Raw genomic sequence first — 16,320 nt, 5'->3', positions numbered from 1 at the left:
TTGGATGGCATCCTAAGCACTCACGGGAAGCCTCCTGGGTGTTTCCTGGGCGGGGATGGTCTCTGGGATGGGCTGCCCTCCTCGCCCTTTCCCAGGCTCCTGCTGGGGCTTCCATGGGCATTTATAATAATAGTGTGTTAACTGTTGTTATGGCTAAGCGGCCCTGAGTCTCCCTCAGGGACCAGGAGGGCGATTGGCTGTTGGGGGTACAACAAACTACAATTCCCAGAATTCCATAGCAGTGAGCCTTGGCACTTAAAGCAAAGTGTTTTCCCACTCTCCCTTTTCCCTTTCCTTTTCTTCCCTTTCCCAGCCAATGGGGGGAAGCCAACGCCCACTCCTTCCAACCCCGCCTCCTTTGAAGAAAAGCAGCCAATCACTGAGAGCAAAGGGCCTTCCTCCTCCCTTTCGATTGGTTGGTTGCTCAGATGTCTCCGCCCACAGACCGACGCTTCTCCGCCCCCTTCAATGGGAGGAAGCCACCCCCACTCTTCCAACCACGCCCCTTTCAAGGAAAAGCAGCCAATCATTGAAAGCGAAGGGCGGGGACTAGCCCTTCCTTCTCCCTTTCGATTGGTTGGTTGCTCGGATGTCTCCGCCCAGAGGAGCAGGAGCCTCAGGGAGAGGCTCTGATTGACCGCGGGTGGAGAGAGAGAAAGAGAACGCCGAAGCCGATTGGCCGCCGTGGTAGAGAGCGGCGGGCGGGGATTGGCCGCGGCGCTGTCACGTGACCCAGGCGGAGGCCGTATTGTGGTGGAGGGGCTCGTGCCTGTCAGGTAGGTGGAGGTCGCGCTCGGGGCTTGCGATGGTGGCGCCTCTTGGGCTCCTGTGGCCGGGCTCTGCGTTCTCCAGGGCGGGCGAAGGGGCTGCGGCTGCCCAGGAGGACGCGGGGCTGGCTGGGCTGCGGAGGGGGTCTAGGCCCGAGGGGTGGGCGGTGCCTCCTCCTCCTCCTCCTCCCTTGAGTTCTTGGGAGGAAGGAAGGAAGGAGGGAAGGGAAGGTTTGGTTCCTTGGAGCTGGGGGGGTGGGAGTCATAGCCTGCACATCTGCACTACGGAGTTAATCCACTTTGAGACCGCTCTAATGCCTTGGCTCAGTGCTGGGGAATTCTGGGAACTGTAGTTTTTTGAGACATTTTAGCCTTCCTTGTCAGAAAGAGAGACAGCTCTTGTGCCACAACAAACTGCAAACCCCAGGGATCCATAGCATTGGGCCAGGGCTGTCAGAGTGTTGGAGGTATTGGGAAGGGAAGGACTGGAGGCGGAGTGAGGGAAAAGAGGGGACTGCAGAAGTAATCCAGTTTGAGGCTGCTCCAACTGCCCTGGCTCAGGTGCTAGGGAATCATGGGAATTGTAGTTTGTTATGGCACCAGAGCGCTCTCTGACAGAAAAGGATAAATGTCTCACAAAACTACAGTTCCCAGAATTCCATAGCATTGAGCCATAGCGGTTAAAACGGTCTCAAACTGGATTATTTCTGCAGTGTGTTTTGGACCACCGAGAGGGAGAATGGTAGAGGAGAATAGGAAGAGAATTGCCTCTTAAATTTAGAAAGAGAAATGTACCTCTGATACAGGAAGCCCAAAACACATTGCAGAAATAACCCAGTTTGATTCCGCTTTAACTGCCCAGGCTCAGTGCTAGGGAATCCCAGGAATTGCAGTTTATTGTGACACCAGAACTCTCTGACAGAGAAGGCTAAATGTCTCATAGAATCATAGAAGAGACCACAAGGGACATCCATGCAGGAAATCCCAATCAAAGCATCCAGCCTCTGTTTAAAGACCTCTAAGGAAGGAGACTCCACTACACTCCGAGGAAGGAGTGTGTTCCACTGTTGAAATTCCCAGAATTCCCCAGCATTGAGCCATGGCGGTTAAAGCAGTCTCAAACTGGGTTATTTCTGCAGTGTGCCTGAAGCTCAGCACATTGAGTCCATCTAGGAGGGGAGTTTTGTTGCATTAAAACCTATTATGTCAAATAGGAAAGGAGGGGATGTAAAGCCAGTGAAGTTGGCTGAATGGCAAAAGAAAGCAAGCAATAGGAACGGCATGAGGAAGGCATCAGCTTTGTTAGTCCAGCTTGTGTCTCCAAAGTGCTTGGGGCCAGAGACGTTTCAGATTTTGGATTTTTTAAAAATAGATTTTGGAATACCTGCATTTGCACACATCTACGCAATGAGATGCCTTGGAAATGGAATCCCATTCCAAACATGAAATTCACTTATGTTTCATATACACCTCCTAGGCATGATTGAAGGTAGTTCTGGTACTTTTGTGCACGGAACAAAGTTTGCGTACACTGAACCATCAGAAAGCAAAGGTGTCGCTATCTCAGCCTCCCATGATAAATGCTTTGCTTTTTGGAAGAATATATTGGAATTCCAGAGAAGGGAGACTTGGCCTGTAAAGTGCAGATAATAAGGAGCAGGAGGAGAAGTTATTCAGGCTCAGTGGAAATACAAAGTGTTCAGCTTTCCCACTTCTTGGCAGAGAAACGGGGAGTAACTGGGCTGCCCCTTTAGATTCCCAGTGATTCCCAAACTCTGGCCTTCCAGGTGTTTTTGACTTTGTTTCAAGGAGATTTTCCATTGCCCTCCTTTGAAGTTGAGAACATGCGGCTTGCCTGAGGTCTCCCAGTGGGTTTGCTTGGCTGTGTAGGAATTGAATCCTGATCTCCAGAGTTGTAGTCCAATGCTCAAACCATTGGACCATGCTGGCTCTCACTCATTTTGATTCTTGCACTGGATATATGTCATGTGTATACTTAGGAATTGTATCATGAGATCTTACTGTTCAGTATAGGGAGTTTCCATAGTAGTATGTTGGGCACTGTTTGACAGTTGTTACTTATAAGGAAAAAAGTTGTGTTAACACAATGATTTCTGTCCCTTCCTGGAACTGTGAAAGAATTGATAGGGAGGTTTTCCATGCTAAATGTTTGGATACTCGTCTTTCAATGAGGAAAGTGCAACACATGATTGAGTACAATACAAGTTGAGTCTTGCTTCTCTTGAATTCCAAAATCCAAAGTACTCCAAATACTTTGCTGCATGGCCAATATGGCTACCCTGATACGTTTTCACTATGTAAGTACACTATATGCAAATACCTCCCACTTTAGAGACTCAATTTTTGATCCCTCTCCTGTGGGTGAGTGCATGGGACTGGGGCTCAAACAAGAAATACCTGCTTTAGCCTGGACTAAAAAGGATTCAGGTTTAGGGGGTAAGTGGCCAGGGCAGTACCAGCATTTTGGGCTATCTGCTTTGCCAGGCACCTTAGAAGGCCATCCCATCCTTAGTCAGTAGTTGCTGAACTACAGCAGCCCCAGGACTGAATTCAAAGTCTCTTCTATCTACCATGCAAGGCATGTCCTAGGGCAGTTGGCACAGGGTGGCTATAGCTCAGGTGTCCTTGAAGGGAGGCAAGTGCCTCTGCCCACTTGCCATTTTTGGGCTCACAGTTGGAAAAAATAGAGCTAGCAGGGCTGCCCTGAGGGAGAGAGTGTGAAGCCCTAGCCAGTCTGGTCAATAGTAAGGAATTGTGGGAGCTGAAGTCCAAAACATCAGGAGGAGCAAAGCTTGGGAATAACTGTGCTAGGGAGAAGTGGACATACTGTATGTACTATCCTCATTCTTGTGTAGAGAGTGTAGAACTGAAGTAATGTGACAGTTGTTTCTTGCATGAGCTGCTGTCTCTTCTCCCTTTTATTTATTTATTTATTTGGTTGATATCCTGATATTCTCCTGTAAGAGGCCCAGAGCAGCTTGTACGCATGTTCCCCCCATTTTTGTTTTTTAGTTGTGAAGATTGGGCAATACTGTTCTACTGGGCAGTGCTAGCAGCTCTTTAAGCCGTGTCGAGAGGCTGAGTCCTCATTGCTGTCTATAGAAACAGGCATGAGTAGCAGCTTCTGTCTATATTTCTTTCTGTCCCCAATAGTGTGGTGTGGAAGATTTGCTGACTAGTAGGTGAGAACATATCACCCATATTGTAAGGATGTTTCCCTGTTAGCATGCAAGGTAGTAGAACTGGTTAGGAGTGGCAGGTCAGGTAGCACTCCTGGCAGTCATTGGTATTACTTGCAATCCTGGACTGCTGTCTAGAAATGGGACTTTTAGGCAGCTCTGTTCTGTTGTTAACTGTGGATTCTAAATATTGATGGCCAGTGTCTGCATTATTAGAGAACATGCTTTGCAGGCAGAAGGTCCCAAGATCAATCTCTGGCATATCTGTGTATGGTGGTGGGGTGGGGAGGCATGCCTGCAATCCTGAAGAGCTTCTGGCAGTCATTGTTGATAGTACTGCTTGACACTTTTGACCTAGAAAGACTAATGGTCTGACTTCAAATCACACAGGTTGTTATATTTCCTTCTATATGGCAAGATACTGGATACGAAAATTTGCTTCTTGCCTTTTAGAGGTGGTGGCAAAGTTTACAGTAGGATAGGAAATTGCAGTGGATATGGGAGTGTGTTTTCTGCCCTATGACTCCCTGGATACTACACAGATTGCTAAAAAACAAAACAAAAAACCAAATGTCACTGGAAGCACACATCTTTTAAGAAAGTGTTTTAACACTGCCTATGTATATGCAAATGCATGACCTGGTAACAGAGACACACTTATCTTTTTCTCACCAGAAGAAGAGCAGTTTAGGAAGTCTAGAGGAGTTGAAAGAAAGCCAGTATGGAGTAGTGGGTTGATTGCTGGACTAGGACTCTGGATACTAGGATTCCAATCCCTTCTTGACCATGGAAACTCACTGGCTGACCTTGGGCAAGTCTCTCTCTCTCTCAGCCTCAGAAAGTTAGGCGCAAACTTTCTCTGAAGAAAACTTGCCAAGAAAACGCTGTGATAGGTTCAACTTAGTGTCACCATAAGTCAGAAACTACTTGAAGTCACACAACAACAGGAGTTGAGGACAACAGAAACAAACTATTCACTCCTGGGTTGTGATTTGACCACCCCCAGTTCAAGATAATGTGAAACAGCTTTCTTTTTCCTAGTCACAGTTTGAACCACTGATTGAGGTAGAGTTCTGTAAGGAAAAAAAGTAGGGAATGTTTATGGAAGTTCTCTAATTTAGTTGTTTGATGGTTAGTGTAAGTTTTATAAGTGTCCATGAGGAAATAGAGGTTGTGATATCACTTGTTCTTCAGTGACTTTTGGTTGCTTTTCAATATGTTTGAAAAAGTTTATCATATACATTGGGTGTGTTAAGAAAATAGAACCATTAAGTGCTATGAAACTGGTGTTGCTGTCAAAATAATAAATTATTTCAATGTGTTAATTTTGTTTTTGTTTTTGTTTTTGTTTTGCTTAGTTGGGAAGTGATGTATCTCTTAGTGATTTCCCTAAACATTGCAAGGAAAATGCTCTCAGTTCTTAGCTGTACAAAAGACATACTGTACCTTATTGATGAGAGACAGCATGGTGTAGTGGTCTGAGCACTGGACTTTGACTCTGGAGAACAGGGTTTGAATCCCCACTCAGCCATGGAAACCCACTGGGTGGCCTTGGGCAAGTAACATTTTCTCAGCCTCAGAGTAGAACAAAGGCAAAGCTCCTCTAAACAGATCTTGACAAAACCCTGTTACAGGTTTGCCCTAAGTCGGAAATGTTTTGAAAGTATACAACAAAACAATGTGATTGAAAATGCTTTCAAACCCAGGTTTAATTCCTGATATCTCCAGGTTGGACTGTAATGTGTTGAAAGACTCAAGAGCTCCTGCCAATCAATGTATTCAACACTAGTGCTAACCAAGGCGATGGCCCTGGACCAGTGTTGGTTCATGAGCCACTGGCTGCCTGTTCTTGGTATTTTTTTCACAAAAAAGTAAACAGTTTTAGCCAATATGTACAAGAATGGTACTGATCCCTGGCACTTGGTGGTGTGGTGGTGGTGGATGGCTGGTACTCAGCTCAGACAGGCTGAGAAACACTATTCTATATAGGTCTGAGATAAGTGAACCAATAATCTAACGCAGTATAGTACATCATTGTGTGTTGCAGTGTTCATTGCAACTTTTACCATGGAGCATATAAGAGCATTAATGTTTAGAAGAGAAGAGTAGCATAGAAAGTCTTTTTTCTGCGGACAATTTGGTTTAGTCATTTTTATTTTTTGGTAACAGCCAACTTTGGTAGTGAAATGACTATTTATTTGGAAAGAGTGCCATCCCAAATAAAGTAGTAATTCCTTCACGCTTTGGGGATGACCTAAGTGCAGAGAAGTAAATTGACCTGACTCAACCCCTGCCAAAGAGCAGTGAGAATAACCCTTACAGTTTGGCAACAGAATCTATATTTTTAGTTTCAAACGCCTGGGAAAGATATTGAAGTAGATCTGATAGAAGTTAAAGGATGTGGGAGGCAGACTGAGCAGTTTATAGAAACCCATGCTTTTAGCAGAAATTATCTCAAGAGAAGTACCTGTATACCTCTGGATTTGCAGCAGTTAGTTTAGATGTCAATTGTTTGTTCATAAACTTAGATAAACTAAAATCTTTACTGAGATCTGGGAAATGTAACCTGGGACACCTTTTCCCGATGTTCAGATGAAAGTAGTGACATACTGGACTCCCACAAATGCTTTACACCATAATGGTTTCCATCATATTCCTAAGAAAATGCTAAAATCTGAAAGCCAGAGTGATAATGTGTGTTAGGGGTAGGTGCTTAACCATTTACATCCAGGAGCATGTGGGATTAGTTCTTAATTTGGACAAAATAGCAGATGATTGTTAATTAGAGGTTCCCTGGTTTAACTATAGGCAAAATGGCATGTTGACCCAATTTATACTAAAATGTGATTATCTCTTTGTTCAAAAGTGGTGTGGGCTATTCACTTCAGGAAAAATGAATAAAAAATATAGCTTTTTCAGGCACTTAGTCAAAAGTTCCCCAGTACCTGTTTTTGTTATGGAAACAGAAGAACAGTAAGAAATGTAAAGACACAAACTATATCTTTCCTGCTGGGGATATTGCCATTTTAGACAATAATGGAGGATGATCTACTGCCTGATGGCAGTTTTTGGGACAAGCAGATCAGGAAAAATAAGTTCAGGCTAGAAATGCTTTAGGTGTCCTTGTATTGCTTGATGTGCTTTATTTAGTACTTCTATTGTAAAGCATGCTAAGGAGGTAGTTGGTTTTAATTACAAACATTATTTGAATCAGGCTGCTTTATGAATTGAATAATGTGGGAGGTATCTCTTTCACCACACTGGAATCTAGGTTTTCTGGCTGGTAGTTGCTAAATAAATTGTTTAAGTTAAGCGCCAACCATTGCTGGCATGAAATGCTCTCCTTTCAGCTTCTTCTATTTAGCGCTGTCTTGTCATAGCTCAAATAAAGGACATGTAATAGACTGTGGATCTGTGTCATGCTTCGAACAGTGCTCTAATTTCTTTGCAATATAAAATGCATAGTGATTGCACAACAGCAGGAAATACCATATATACTCGTGTACAAGTCAACTTCATGTATAAGTCGAGGGGAAGTTTTAGAGCCAAAATCATGGATTTTTATATGACCCATGGATAAGTGGAGGGTAAAACATAGGGCCATGTAACAAAGAATGGAAAGGCGGAAATATCACTTCCCTCTCTCCTTCTCCTTCTCTGGACTTCTCCTGGCCACCGAACAGCACTTCCCTGATACTGGAGGAGAAGGTTTTAACATCATATTGAAAAGGGAAGGAACTGGAGGGAAATTGGATTTGATGGTCAGAGAGGGAGGAGGAGGATGGCGAGAATAGGTTTTTAACATCAGATTGAGAAGGGAAGAAAATGGGGAAATGGGATTTTTGCTGGACAGATAGATCCAGAGGAGAAGGATGGGGAAAGATGTTTTAAACACTGGAACACTGGATTGAGAAGAGAATTGCCTCTTTCAAACACACAAACACTCCTGCCTGGGTAGCTCTTTCAGAAATCATTGCCTAGGCACATCAGGGTGGTGTTTTTTTCAGAACCTTTTTAAGCTGCATTACTGTATTGACCTGTATATAAGTTGACCCAGGATTTTAGGGTCAATTTTTGGGCATAATTTTTTTGACTTACAGTCAAGTATATATGGTACATCAGATAAGGCTTAGATATCTCAATGGGTCTGAACAATAGTATGCAAATTGTGGGGATAGTCCTTCATAGTCTGTGTGAAAATTTCTGAAAGAGTTGTTAAAGATACACTAGCAGTATTATGGAGCATATTTATCAGAAGATTATTATGACTTCCTGTTCCAGCCGGATTCAGAACAATTATAACTTGTGTGCCAATGAATACCAGGTGCTGTAGCCTATATTTCAGAGGAAGGAACTGGCAAAACCACCTCTATTCCTTGCCTAAGAAACCCTATGAAATTCATGGGGTTGCCATAAGTCAAAAGCAACTTGAAGTGGTGTGTGTCTGTGTGCACACACCCCTCCCCATGCATGTTTAAAAATAGTGTGATGAGTTCTTAATCAATTGGAAGTTTATTCGTACAGATACATTTTCTGTAGAAAATAAGCAGCTAGAAATAGCTGTAACCACAAGTTTAAGCTTAGTCTATAAATGTAGGGTGATTAGTGAAAATTAAATTCTGTGGTTTTGGAAGACAGATTTTGAAATTTGCTGTTGTGTTGACAAAAATGAATCTTCCTTTTATTAATTACTGTATTAATTTAATTTTAAATCACAGATTTGTGTAATTGCAGTAATCACCTTGTTCATTATTGCATGCAACAGAAGTTAATCTCACTAATCCAGTTCCATGTCTAATTGCTGTTACTCCAGTCTATGGAGTTTAGCGCACAGCAAAATAAAGCGACTTACCGCTCCTGAACTCAAGCCAAATTCAGGCTGCCCCTCCTGATTTTATCACGTAGCTTTTGTACCCAAAACAGCCATTTGGGTATAGCCCGGCTCCAATACTGGTCTCTGAACTCGCTTCGGTGGCCATTTTTCAAAGTTGGGAGCTTTCCGACTTTGAAAAATGGCTGTCAGAGCGAATTCAGGAACCAATATTGGAGCTGGGCTGTACCCAGATGGCTGTTTTGGGTGCAAAAGCTACGCAATAAAACTAGGGGGAGCAGCCCGAATTTGGCTTGAATTCAGGAGTGGTAAGTCATTTTATTTTGCTGTGCGCTAAACTCATATGTCATTTTCATCAGTTGCCACCATTTCCCCTTTGTGTTGACCCTGGATATCAAGTGTCATGACAGCAGATGCCAAACTAAAGCAAATCATGTTGACTTTTAAAAAATTGTAGCATTGTGATGTTCCAGTCTCAGTATGAAACTGGAGAAAAAGGGGAAAAGATTGGTATAAAATTTTACTCAAAATATTCTAATAAAAAAAGAAAACAGTTGAAAGTTGCAAAATATGATGAAGACAAAAAACTTAAAATCCTGTTACTAATTAGTAACAGCAGAAGAAATGAGTAAGATGTATGTCTGTGTGTCTTCAAGTTGCCTGTCGAACTTTGGTGACTTGATGAATTTCATAGGGTTTTCTTGGGCAAGCAAAACTTAGAAATGGTTTTACCAGTTCTTTCCTCTGTAATATAGCCTACAGCACCTGGTGAAATACCCAGGAATTAAAACACACAAATCTCGTGTCACTGCAAGTATGTGAAATCCATAGGAGTTTTATGTTGAATTCCACATCATTAAGTATCATTTATGATCCACAATAAAATGTGAGGTGACAGAGTTTGCTGTGCTGATCACTTGACTTTTTACATTTTGCCAAATAGTAGCTGAGTGTATGTGGTATCCACATCAGGCCTCCAATTAGAGTTGGAATTCCTTTTAACCATATTAATTATAACAATGAAAATCTTGTCCTCCACCTCCAAAGCTCCCATTAGCCTATTAATGATGAAAGCATCATGCACAGGCTACAAATGTTCAAGTTTTTCTCAATAGGGTGCACATGTGGTTTATATTTTAAGAAATCCATCCACTGTTATGGCCCTAAGTCAGTTACCTTTCACTGAATCTCTTTGACAAAATTCTAAAATTGGGAGATCCTCTCAGGAAATTTCTTATTTTTTAAAAATCTAGTTTGGCAGTAACATTGGAGTTTCATATCAATGGACAAACACTAACTGTCTAAAATACATATCCCAATGAGGCCATGGAACCTAAACAAATAACTGCTATATTTCTTAGTAAAATCACTTAGTAAAAGGCAATCTGTTTTAATCTACAGAGACAGAATACACTCTAGTCCTAGCTACAGTCTGTCAACAGATGTGGAAAACAAGACAGTGGCCCAAAGAGTGTTTGAAAAACACAGATTGAAAACACTCAATATACATTCCAGTCCCCAAGAAAGAGAATACTAGAATTTGCGGACCCATAGGATCATCATACCAATTTCCCATGCAAGCAAAGCGATGCTCAAAATTCTGCAACAAAGACTTATTGTATATGAGTAAGTAATGCCCGATGTCCAGTCTGGGTTCAGGAAAGAAAGGCACTAGGGATCATAAAACAAACATAAGTTGGATAATGGAGTGCAGTAAATAATTTCAGAAGAAAATCAGTTTGTGCTTTATAGGTTATAGCAAAGTGTTTGATTGTGTGTTGATCATGAAGAACTATGGATTCTTATTCTTCTTATTTCTTATTTATTTATTTCATTTGTATGCTGCCTTTCTCCCAGAAAGGGACCTAAGGCAACTCACAAGACAAAAAACATTTTTAAAAACTGGATGGCTCTTAAAGAAATAGGTGTGCCACAGCATTTCATTGTCATGTACATAGGACAAGAGGCTACTGTAAGGATAGGATAAGGAAAAACGGAATGGTTTCCAAATGGCAAGGGGGTCAGACAAAGATGCCTTTTATCACCCAATCTGTTTAACTAATGTGCTGAAAACAGTCAGGAGACAAACTCCATGTGCTGAGAAAGGCCTTCAGGGGCTAAATACACAAATACAAATATTATATATAAATACAAGTATTATATACATATACAAATAAAAATATTAAAAAGACATGGAGAAACTAAATTAACTACATCTCATAAAAACCACTTAGGATTACAACATTTTTCATAGCAGAAACATACATACCCTTCAGCAGAAATCACAGAAACATTCTCCAAAACAGGACTATTCAGTATTAAAAGCGAATCTGCAGTAGTTTGTTATATATAAAAAGGAAGATCCAGTGATATGATATACAGTATGTCACAGGGACACCTGAAGCAATCTATCTAGATAATTACTTAGCTCATTCATGACATTATGAGGGGGATCTGAAATGTTCTTGACCTGAAGGGAGTGACCTAGAGCCATGAAACATACATACTGTTCCACTTATTCACCCTGAAGTTTGAAACATTTGGCACATAGGCCTGTTACAGACAGCCAAAATAAAGCAGCTTCGAGTCACAGTGGAGGTATGGTGTTTCAATGATGCATGCGTCCTAAGAGTCCAGAAGTCGCACCAAAGCCACGCTCCAGTCTGGAGTGTGGCTTTGGTGCGGCTTCTGGACTCTTAGGATGCATGCATCATTGAAACACCATACCTCCACTGTGACTCGAAGCAGCTTTATTTTGACTGTCTGTAACAGGCCTCAGTTTCTCAAGTTTCTTTAACCCTTCCCCACAAAAGTCTGGTCTGAAGTCTAATCACTGAAATACTGCTCTGCTGCCTCTGAATCATTAAAAAAATTCCTTCCTTTCAAACTCTTTTTAGGGCATGGAAACAGGAGATAGTCAAATGGAACATGTTCTATGCACTTAAACCCCACATTCTTCAAAACATCCATTGTCTTGCCAGCCCTGTGAACAGGTGCATTGTCCTGTAAAAAGACAGCACCTTTCCTGCTGACCTTTGTGTCTTGAGTTTCTCAGCCACAGAGAACCTGAGTGCCACCACTGCAAAGACTGGCCTCTGGATCATAGTGATGTAACCATGTTTCATCAACATCAAGTTGTTCCAACATCAAATTGTTCATACATACTATAATCATTCCCTATTGATTTTAAATTAAAGATTGTAGGTCCAAAACTTCATCCAGATCTAAAGGTAGCAGAGGTTTCAATTTGAGAACCTATTCCACCTCTCTTTCTCTCTCTATATATATATATTCTTCAGAATGATTAACTAGAGAAATACCCACTCTTTTGTTCTTCAAGTTGAACAGGTGTTCTCCTATTCTTCATTTTATGGGTCTTAAAACCTTCCCACGTAGAAGTTCTTGCATGATCATTCAATAAAATTAATCACATAGCTAATATTGCATGTACAATCAGCCCTCTGTGTGATGTAAGGTACCTTTAAGACACAGCCCTTAGTGATATCACCTGTAGTGTATATATACTATTAAGAGGGTTGGAGAGGGATTGATTGTTCTCTCTTCCTCATCTCACTCTCCTGAGACTGGCTGTGCTCAGTAGCTCTAGAATGACTAAACTTACTGTTCCTACATGAAGATTGGACTCTGTGTGGATTCTTATAAGATTGGATTCCAACAGCAGACGTCACACTCTGTATCCACAGATTCAATCATCTAGTTTGAAAATATTATTATTTTCAAATTCTAAAAAGCAAAGTTTGATTTTGCCATTTTACATAAGAGATACAATTTGACTATGCCATTGTAATTAATGAGACTTGTGCGTTCATGGATTTTGGTATCTAGCAAACAATTGAAGAGTCAGAAATTGTTGCTATTTTGTGCAAATCATTCAGGGCTTTACCAATATCTCAAAATCTACTTTCTCCCAACTCTGCCCTAACTTGGGTTGTCAGATTTCAGGGCATTGGCCCAAGCCTCCAGTTTTTGTGAGTCATCCCCAGGTGGAAGACAAGAGTGTACATTTTCTAGTTTTTTAGGGACTTATCTAGGGGTGGTGGTGGGACAGTGCTGTGTGCAGATCCCTAGTTCATCTGGGATAGTAACAGCTTGGGCCAATTGGCAAGGCTTTATTGCCCCCCCCCCCCTCCAACCACAATCTACAGAGACTCAGGGCAAGGAGATGTCTGTGTATTTACTTAGATTTCTCCTTTCCTAGTCATTGTCATGCCAGGGTTCATCCTCTGTTCTGTTCTCTTTCTGCCTTTTGGTTAGATAGAATCAAGTGAGCTAGATTAAATGTACCTTTCCCTTTCTCCATTACTAGGCAAGAAGGAATAATCCCCTCATTTCACCTTGATCTGGGTACAACCCAGATAGTAGCTATGACTCCTGTCTAAATTTCCAAACACATTTGAATAACAATCTGTGAGAAACTGTGGATGGTACTTAATGCATAATGTTTGATGACATTACTGGGAGGCATTCCTAGGTCTCAGATTTTGGCTCTTAAACCTCAGGGTCTGGGATTATCCTGATCTGGCAACGCTAGCCATAACCCCTTTGGACAATGCAGTGGGTTGAAATAAGTGGAGAGCAGATGGAATACTGAGTCCCTTTAGTTCACTACCCCTCAGAAAAAAAAGGAGACTAGCCTTTTTAGTTCACTGCCCTCCAGAAAAGAGAGAGGGCCCAAGAAATAAAGTGTAGGACATAAATTTTTTGGGGGCTTTAGGCCTTATCAGAGCAAGTTTATCAGTTTGTCTTCTGAGGTACTGTAATAATGGTTACTTAGTAGGTCCTGCGGGTTCTGATTCATAACAACATTCAACAGCTTAATCCTTGCAGTACCAAAACGGTACATTAAACTAGTACTGTGTTAAGTGTTTAATAGTTCTCTGGGTAAAAGTGCTAAAACCATGCAAAGGCAATAGCTAGTTTTCTGTGTATCCCTGGAGAAAAAAAATATGCCAAGACTTTTCGGAATGAAAGTAGATGGGTCACTAAAGACACTTCCAATTTGCATTCCAGTTTTCAAGTTAAATTTTTGTTTGTCTGAAAAATTATATTAGAAATGTACTTCTGATTTGGCCAACAATTTTTATTTTTCAGTTGGATGCAATACAATCTCAGTATTGTTAGCCCTGGTATAGGTTGCATTGAAGAGTGTCTTATACTTGATTCTCCCAGTTAACCATCCACAGCTGATATATTATGGTGTTATAGGGTTATACAGGTGCGGAAATAAAGACACTTCTCTCTATATAGGTTGCATTTCACCACTGGTAAAAATAGAGTTTACAGGCAGCACAGAATAAGTAAAGGGGTAGTACTGGAATACCTAGTTTCTCTAAATGAATTCAGTTCTTTGTGGCTAGATGAACAAAATCCAAGAGTATTGTTAGAACTGGCAGAATTATGCTCAGAACCACTGGTAGTCTTTGAGAATAAATGGTGAATAGGAGATAGTCCCAGTCATTGTCCCAAGGGATTGTAAAAGGCCTACAGAAGTCAAAATATGCTACATTCACAGCATTCTCTTTATCTACCAAGTTTGTAACTATAAAAAAAGAGATAAAATTAGTCTGCCATGACTTGTTTTTGAAAAACCCATGGTGACTTTTAGTGATCATGAATTCCTTTCTAAGTGCTTACAGACTGTCTGTCTAATCATGTGCTCTAGAATCTTTCCTGATATTAATATCAGTCTGACTGGTCTGTAATTGTTTGGGTCCTCATTGTGATACAGGAGAGGAGTGTCTGAAAGACAGGGCTTCCACTTTGTGATTTGTGACATATCCTTTTGTGTGGCTGGCAAATTAAATCATACTGTTTTTTGTTCTATATAGGGTTAGAAGGTGCTGAAAGTACAAAGGAACTGGAAGAGCAGAGACTAGGAGAAAGGTGGAAGTGCTGGAAAAATAGATTTGTGGGAAGAAAACTTCTTTGAAAGGTAGTATACTAAACTTTATTTTCTTATTTACAGGCCTAGCTGGAGAAGATGCTATTAATATTTTTTTTATGATGGGTCCCATTTAAGGCACTTACCAACCTTCATTCATAAATACATGAGATATTACTTTCTCACGAAATGCTTTTGAGGTGTTTCTTGACTGTAGCACTTACCACTTTTCATTTCAGTTGAAATACAGTAAATTGTGTTAGTGCAGTTCTTATTATATATTTTATTTATTTATGGTATTTATACTCTGCCCTTCAGCCCTAAAGGCTATCAGAGCGACTTACATTTGTATTTCCTTATTCATATGCACTTCCTCCTTCCATATTTTTCTTCTTACAAACTTTCTGTAAGGGCTGAACTTTGTTTAGTTCTGGTAAGAGCATAGAAAAGTTTGTTTCAAAAAAATCATAAGGATTATCACTGATTGCAGTTCCAGAACAGTTATGATGAAATTGTAGTTATACAATGAAACTGAGAAGTCTGTTCTTTTTGACTTTTAAATTACTCTAGCAGTATTAATTGTTTTATTTTGTTTTGTGCTGTATATGGTTTTGGAAAATATGAGATAAAGCTTGACCAACTGTCATTTTTGAAAACCAATCATTTGGTTTCTCCACTGTATGAGAACAATTAAAACTTTAAACTTGTAAATCATATTATTGATTTCTGGCTCGCTAGCAGCCATCTGGTTGTACTGAAACAAGCCATGTTGTCCTCAGAAACTGGACTGGAGTATGTTGCTGTTTATACTTATTGTTGACTTATATATATTTTCAGGTATTTGAGGAGGTGTTTTTCAGTCATGTGTCTATTCTGTATTTGTGAAGGGAACTAATGGGTAGGTCATTTTTATGCACTGGCTGGAGGAGTAAATTTGAAAATTAGTAACTTTTTACCACCATAGCCTTCCTCTTTTTGTTTGAGGAATCTGTGGTTGATTTTGCTTCTTAGTTTAAATGATCTTAGTGGTATGTAGAATCTTTCTCATGGATAGATAGCATTGCAGGTTCCCCTTTTGAAATCTTACTTATTTGTCTTGTTTTTACAGATGTGTTGACTAGAAGAATCTTATTAGTGGCCCTTGGTAAAACTAGTGCCCTGTGAAAGATGGGGTTTGGAAGTGATCTGAAATATTCTCATGAAGCTTTGCTAAGACTGCAGGATTGGGAATTACGGCTACTGGAAACAGTGAAGAAATTTATGGCCATGAGAATAAAAAGTGACAAAGAATATGCATCCACTTTACAGAATCTTTGCAATCAGGTTGATAAAGAGAGTACTTCACAATTGGATTATGTTAGTAACGTATCTAAGGTAAGAAGTAATATAGGCAATACTTTTTATTAGGAAATACAGAAATGCCAAGGAAGTATACAAATTTTGAGTTCTCCAAATTACAGACTTGAATGAGTAACTGGTAGGTGCACTGGTATCAGTAATGGGTACAAAGAACAGTCTCTGAAAACAGAAATGTTGCCTGCAACTCAGAGATTTGTCCTTTGTCTTGAGCAAAAGGCACAAATTCCTGACTTGAGATACAGCAGAAATGTGTTGTTGTTA

General features: G+C 40.7%; 1 protein-coding gene across 2 annotated transcripts in view; it reads left to right on the top strand.

Moving 5' to 3' along the window:
* Nucleotides 1-689: 689 nt before the first annotated feature.
* The window catches only part of FER (FER tyrosine kinase), a 197,914-nt gene continuing 182,283 nt past the window's right edge, over nt 690-16,320 (top strand). For both annotated transcript variants that reach the window (XM_089492471.1, XM_089492463.1), the window contains exons 1-3: nt 690-776; nt 14,648-14,751; nt 15,809-16,074. In XM_089492471.1, the coding sequence (XP_089348597.1) occupies nt 15,868-16,074 (207 nt within the window). In that variant the 5' untranslated portion in view covers nt 690-776; nt 14,648-14,751; nt 15,809-15,867. The remainder of the gene's footprint in view (nt 777-14,647; nt 14,752-15,808; nt 16,075-16,320) is intronic.

Source organism: Sceloporus occidentalis, unplaced genomic scaffold (assembly GCF_023333645.1).
Source record: "Sceloporus occidentalis isolate IW3139 unplaced genomic scaffold, rSceOcc1.0.p SCAF_1, whole genome shotgun sequence".
NCBI lineage: Eukaryota > Metazoa > Chordata > Lepidosauria > Squamata > Phrynosomatidae > Sceloporus > Sceloporus occidentalis.
Note: the sequence above shows the minus strand (reverse complement) of the source record. Positions and strands in the feature narration are given on the sequence as shown.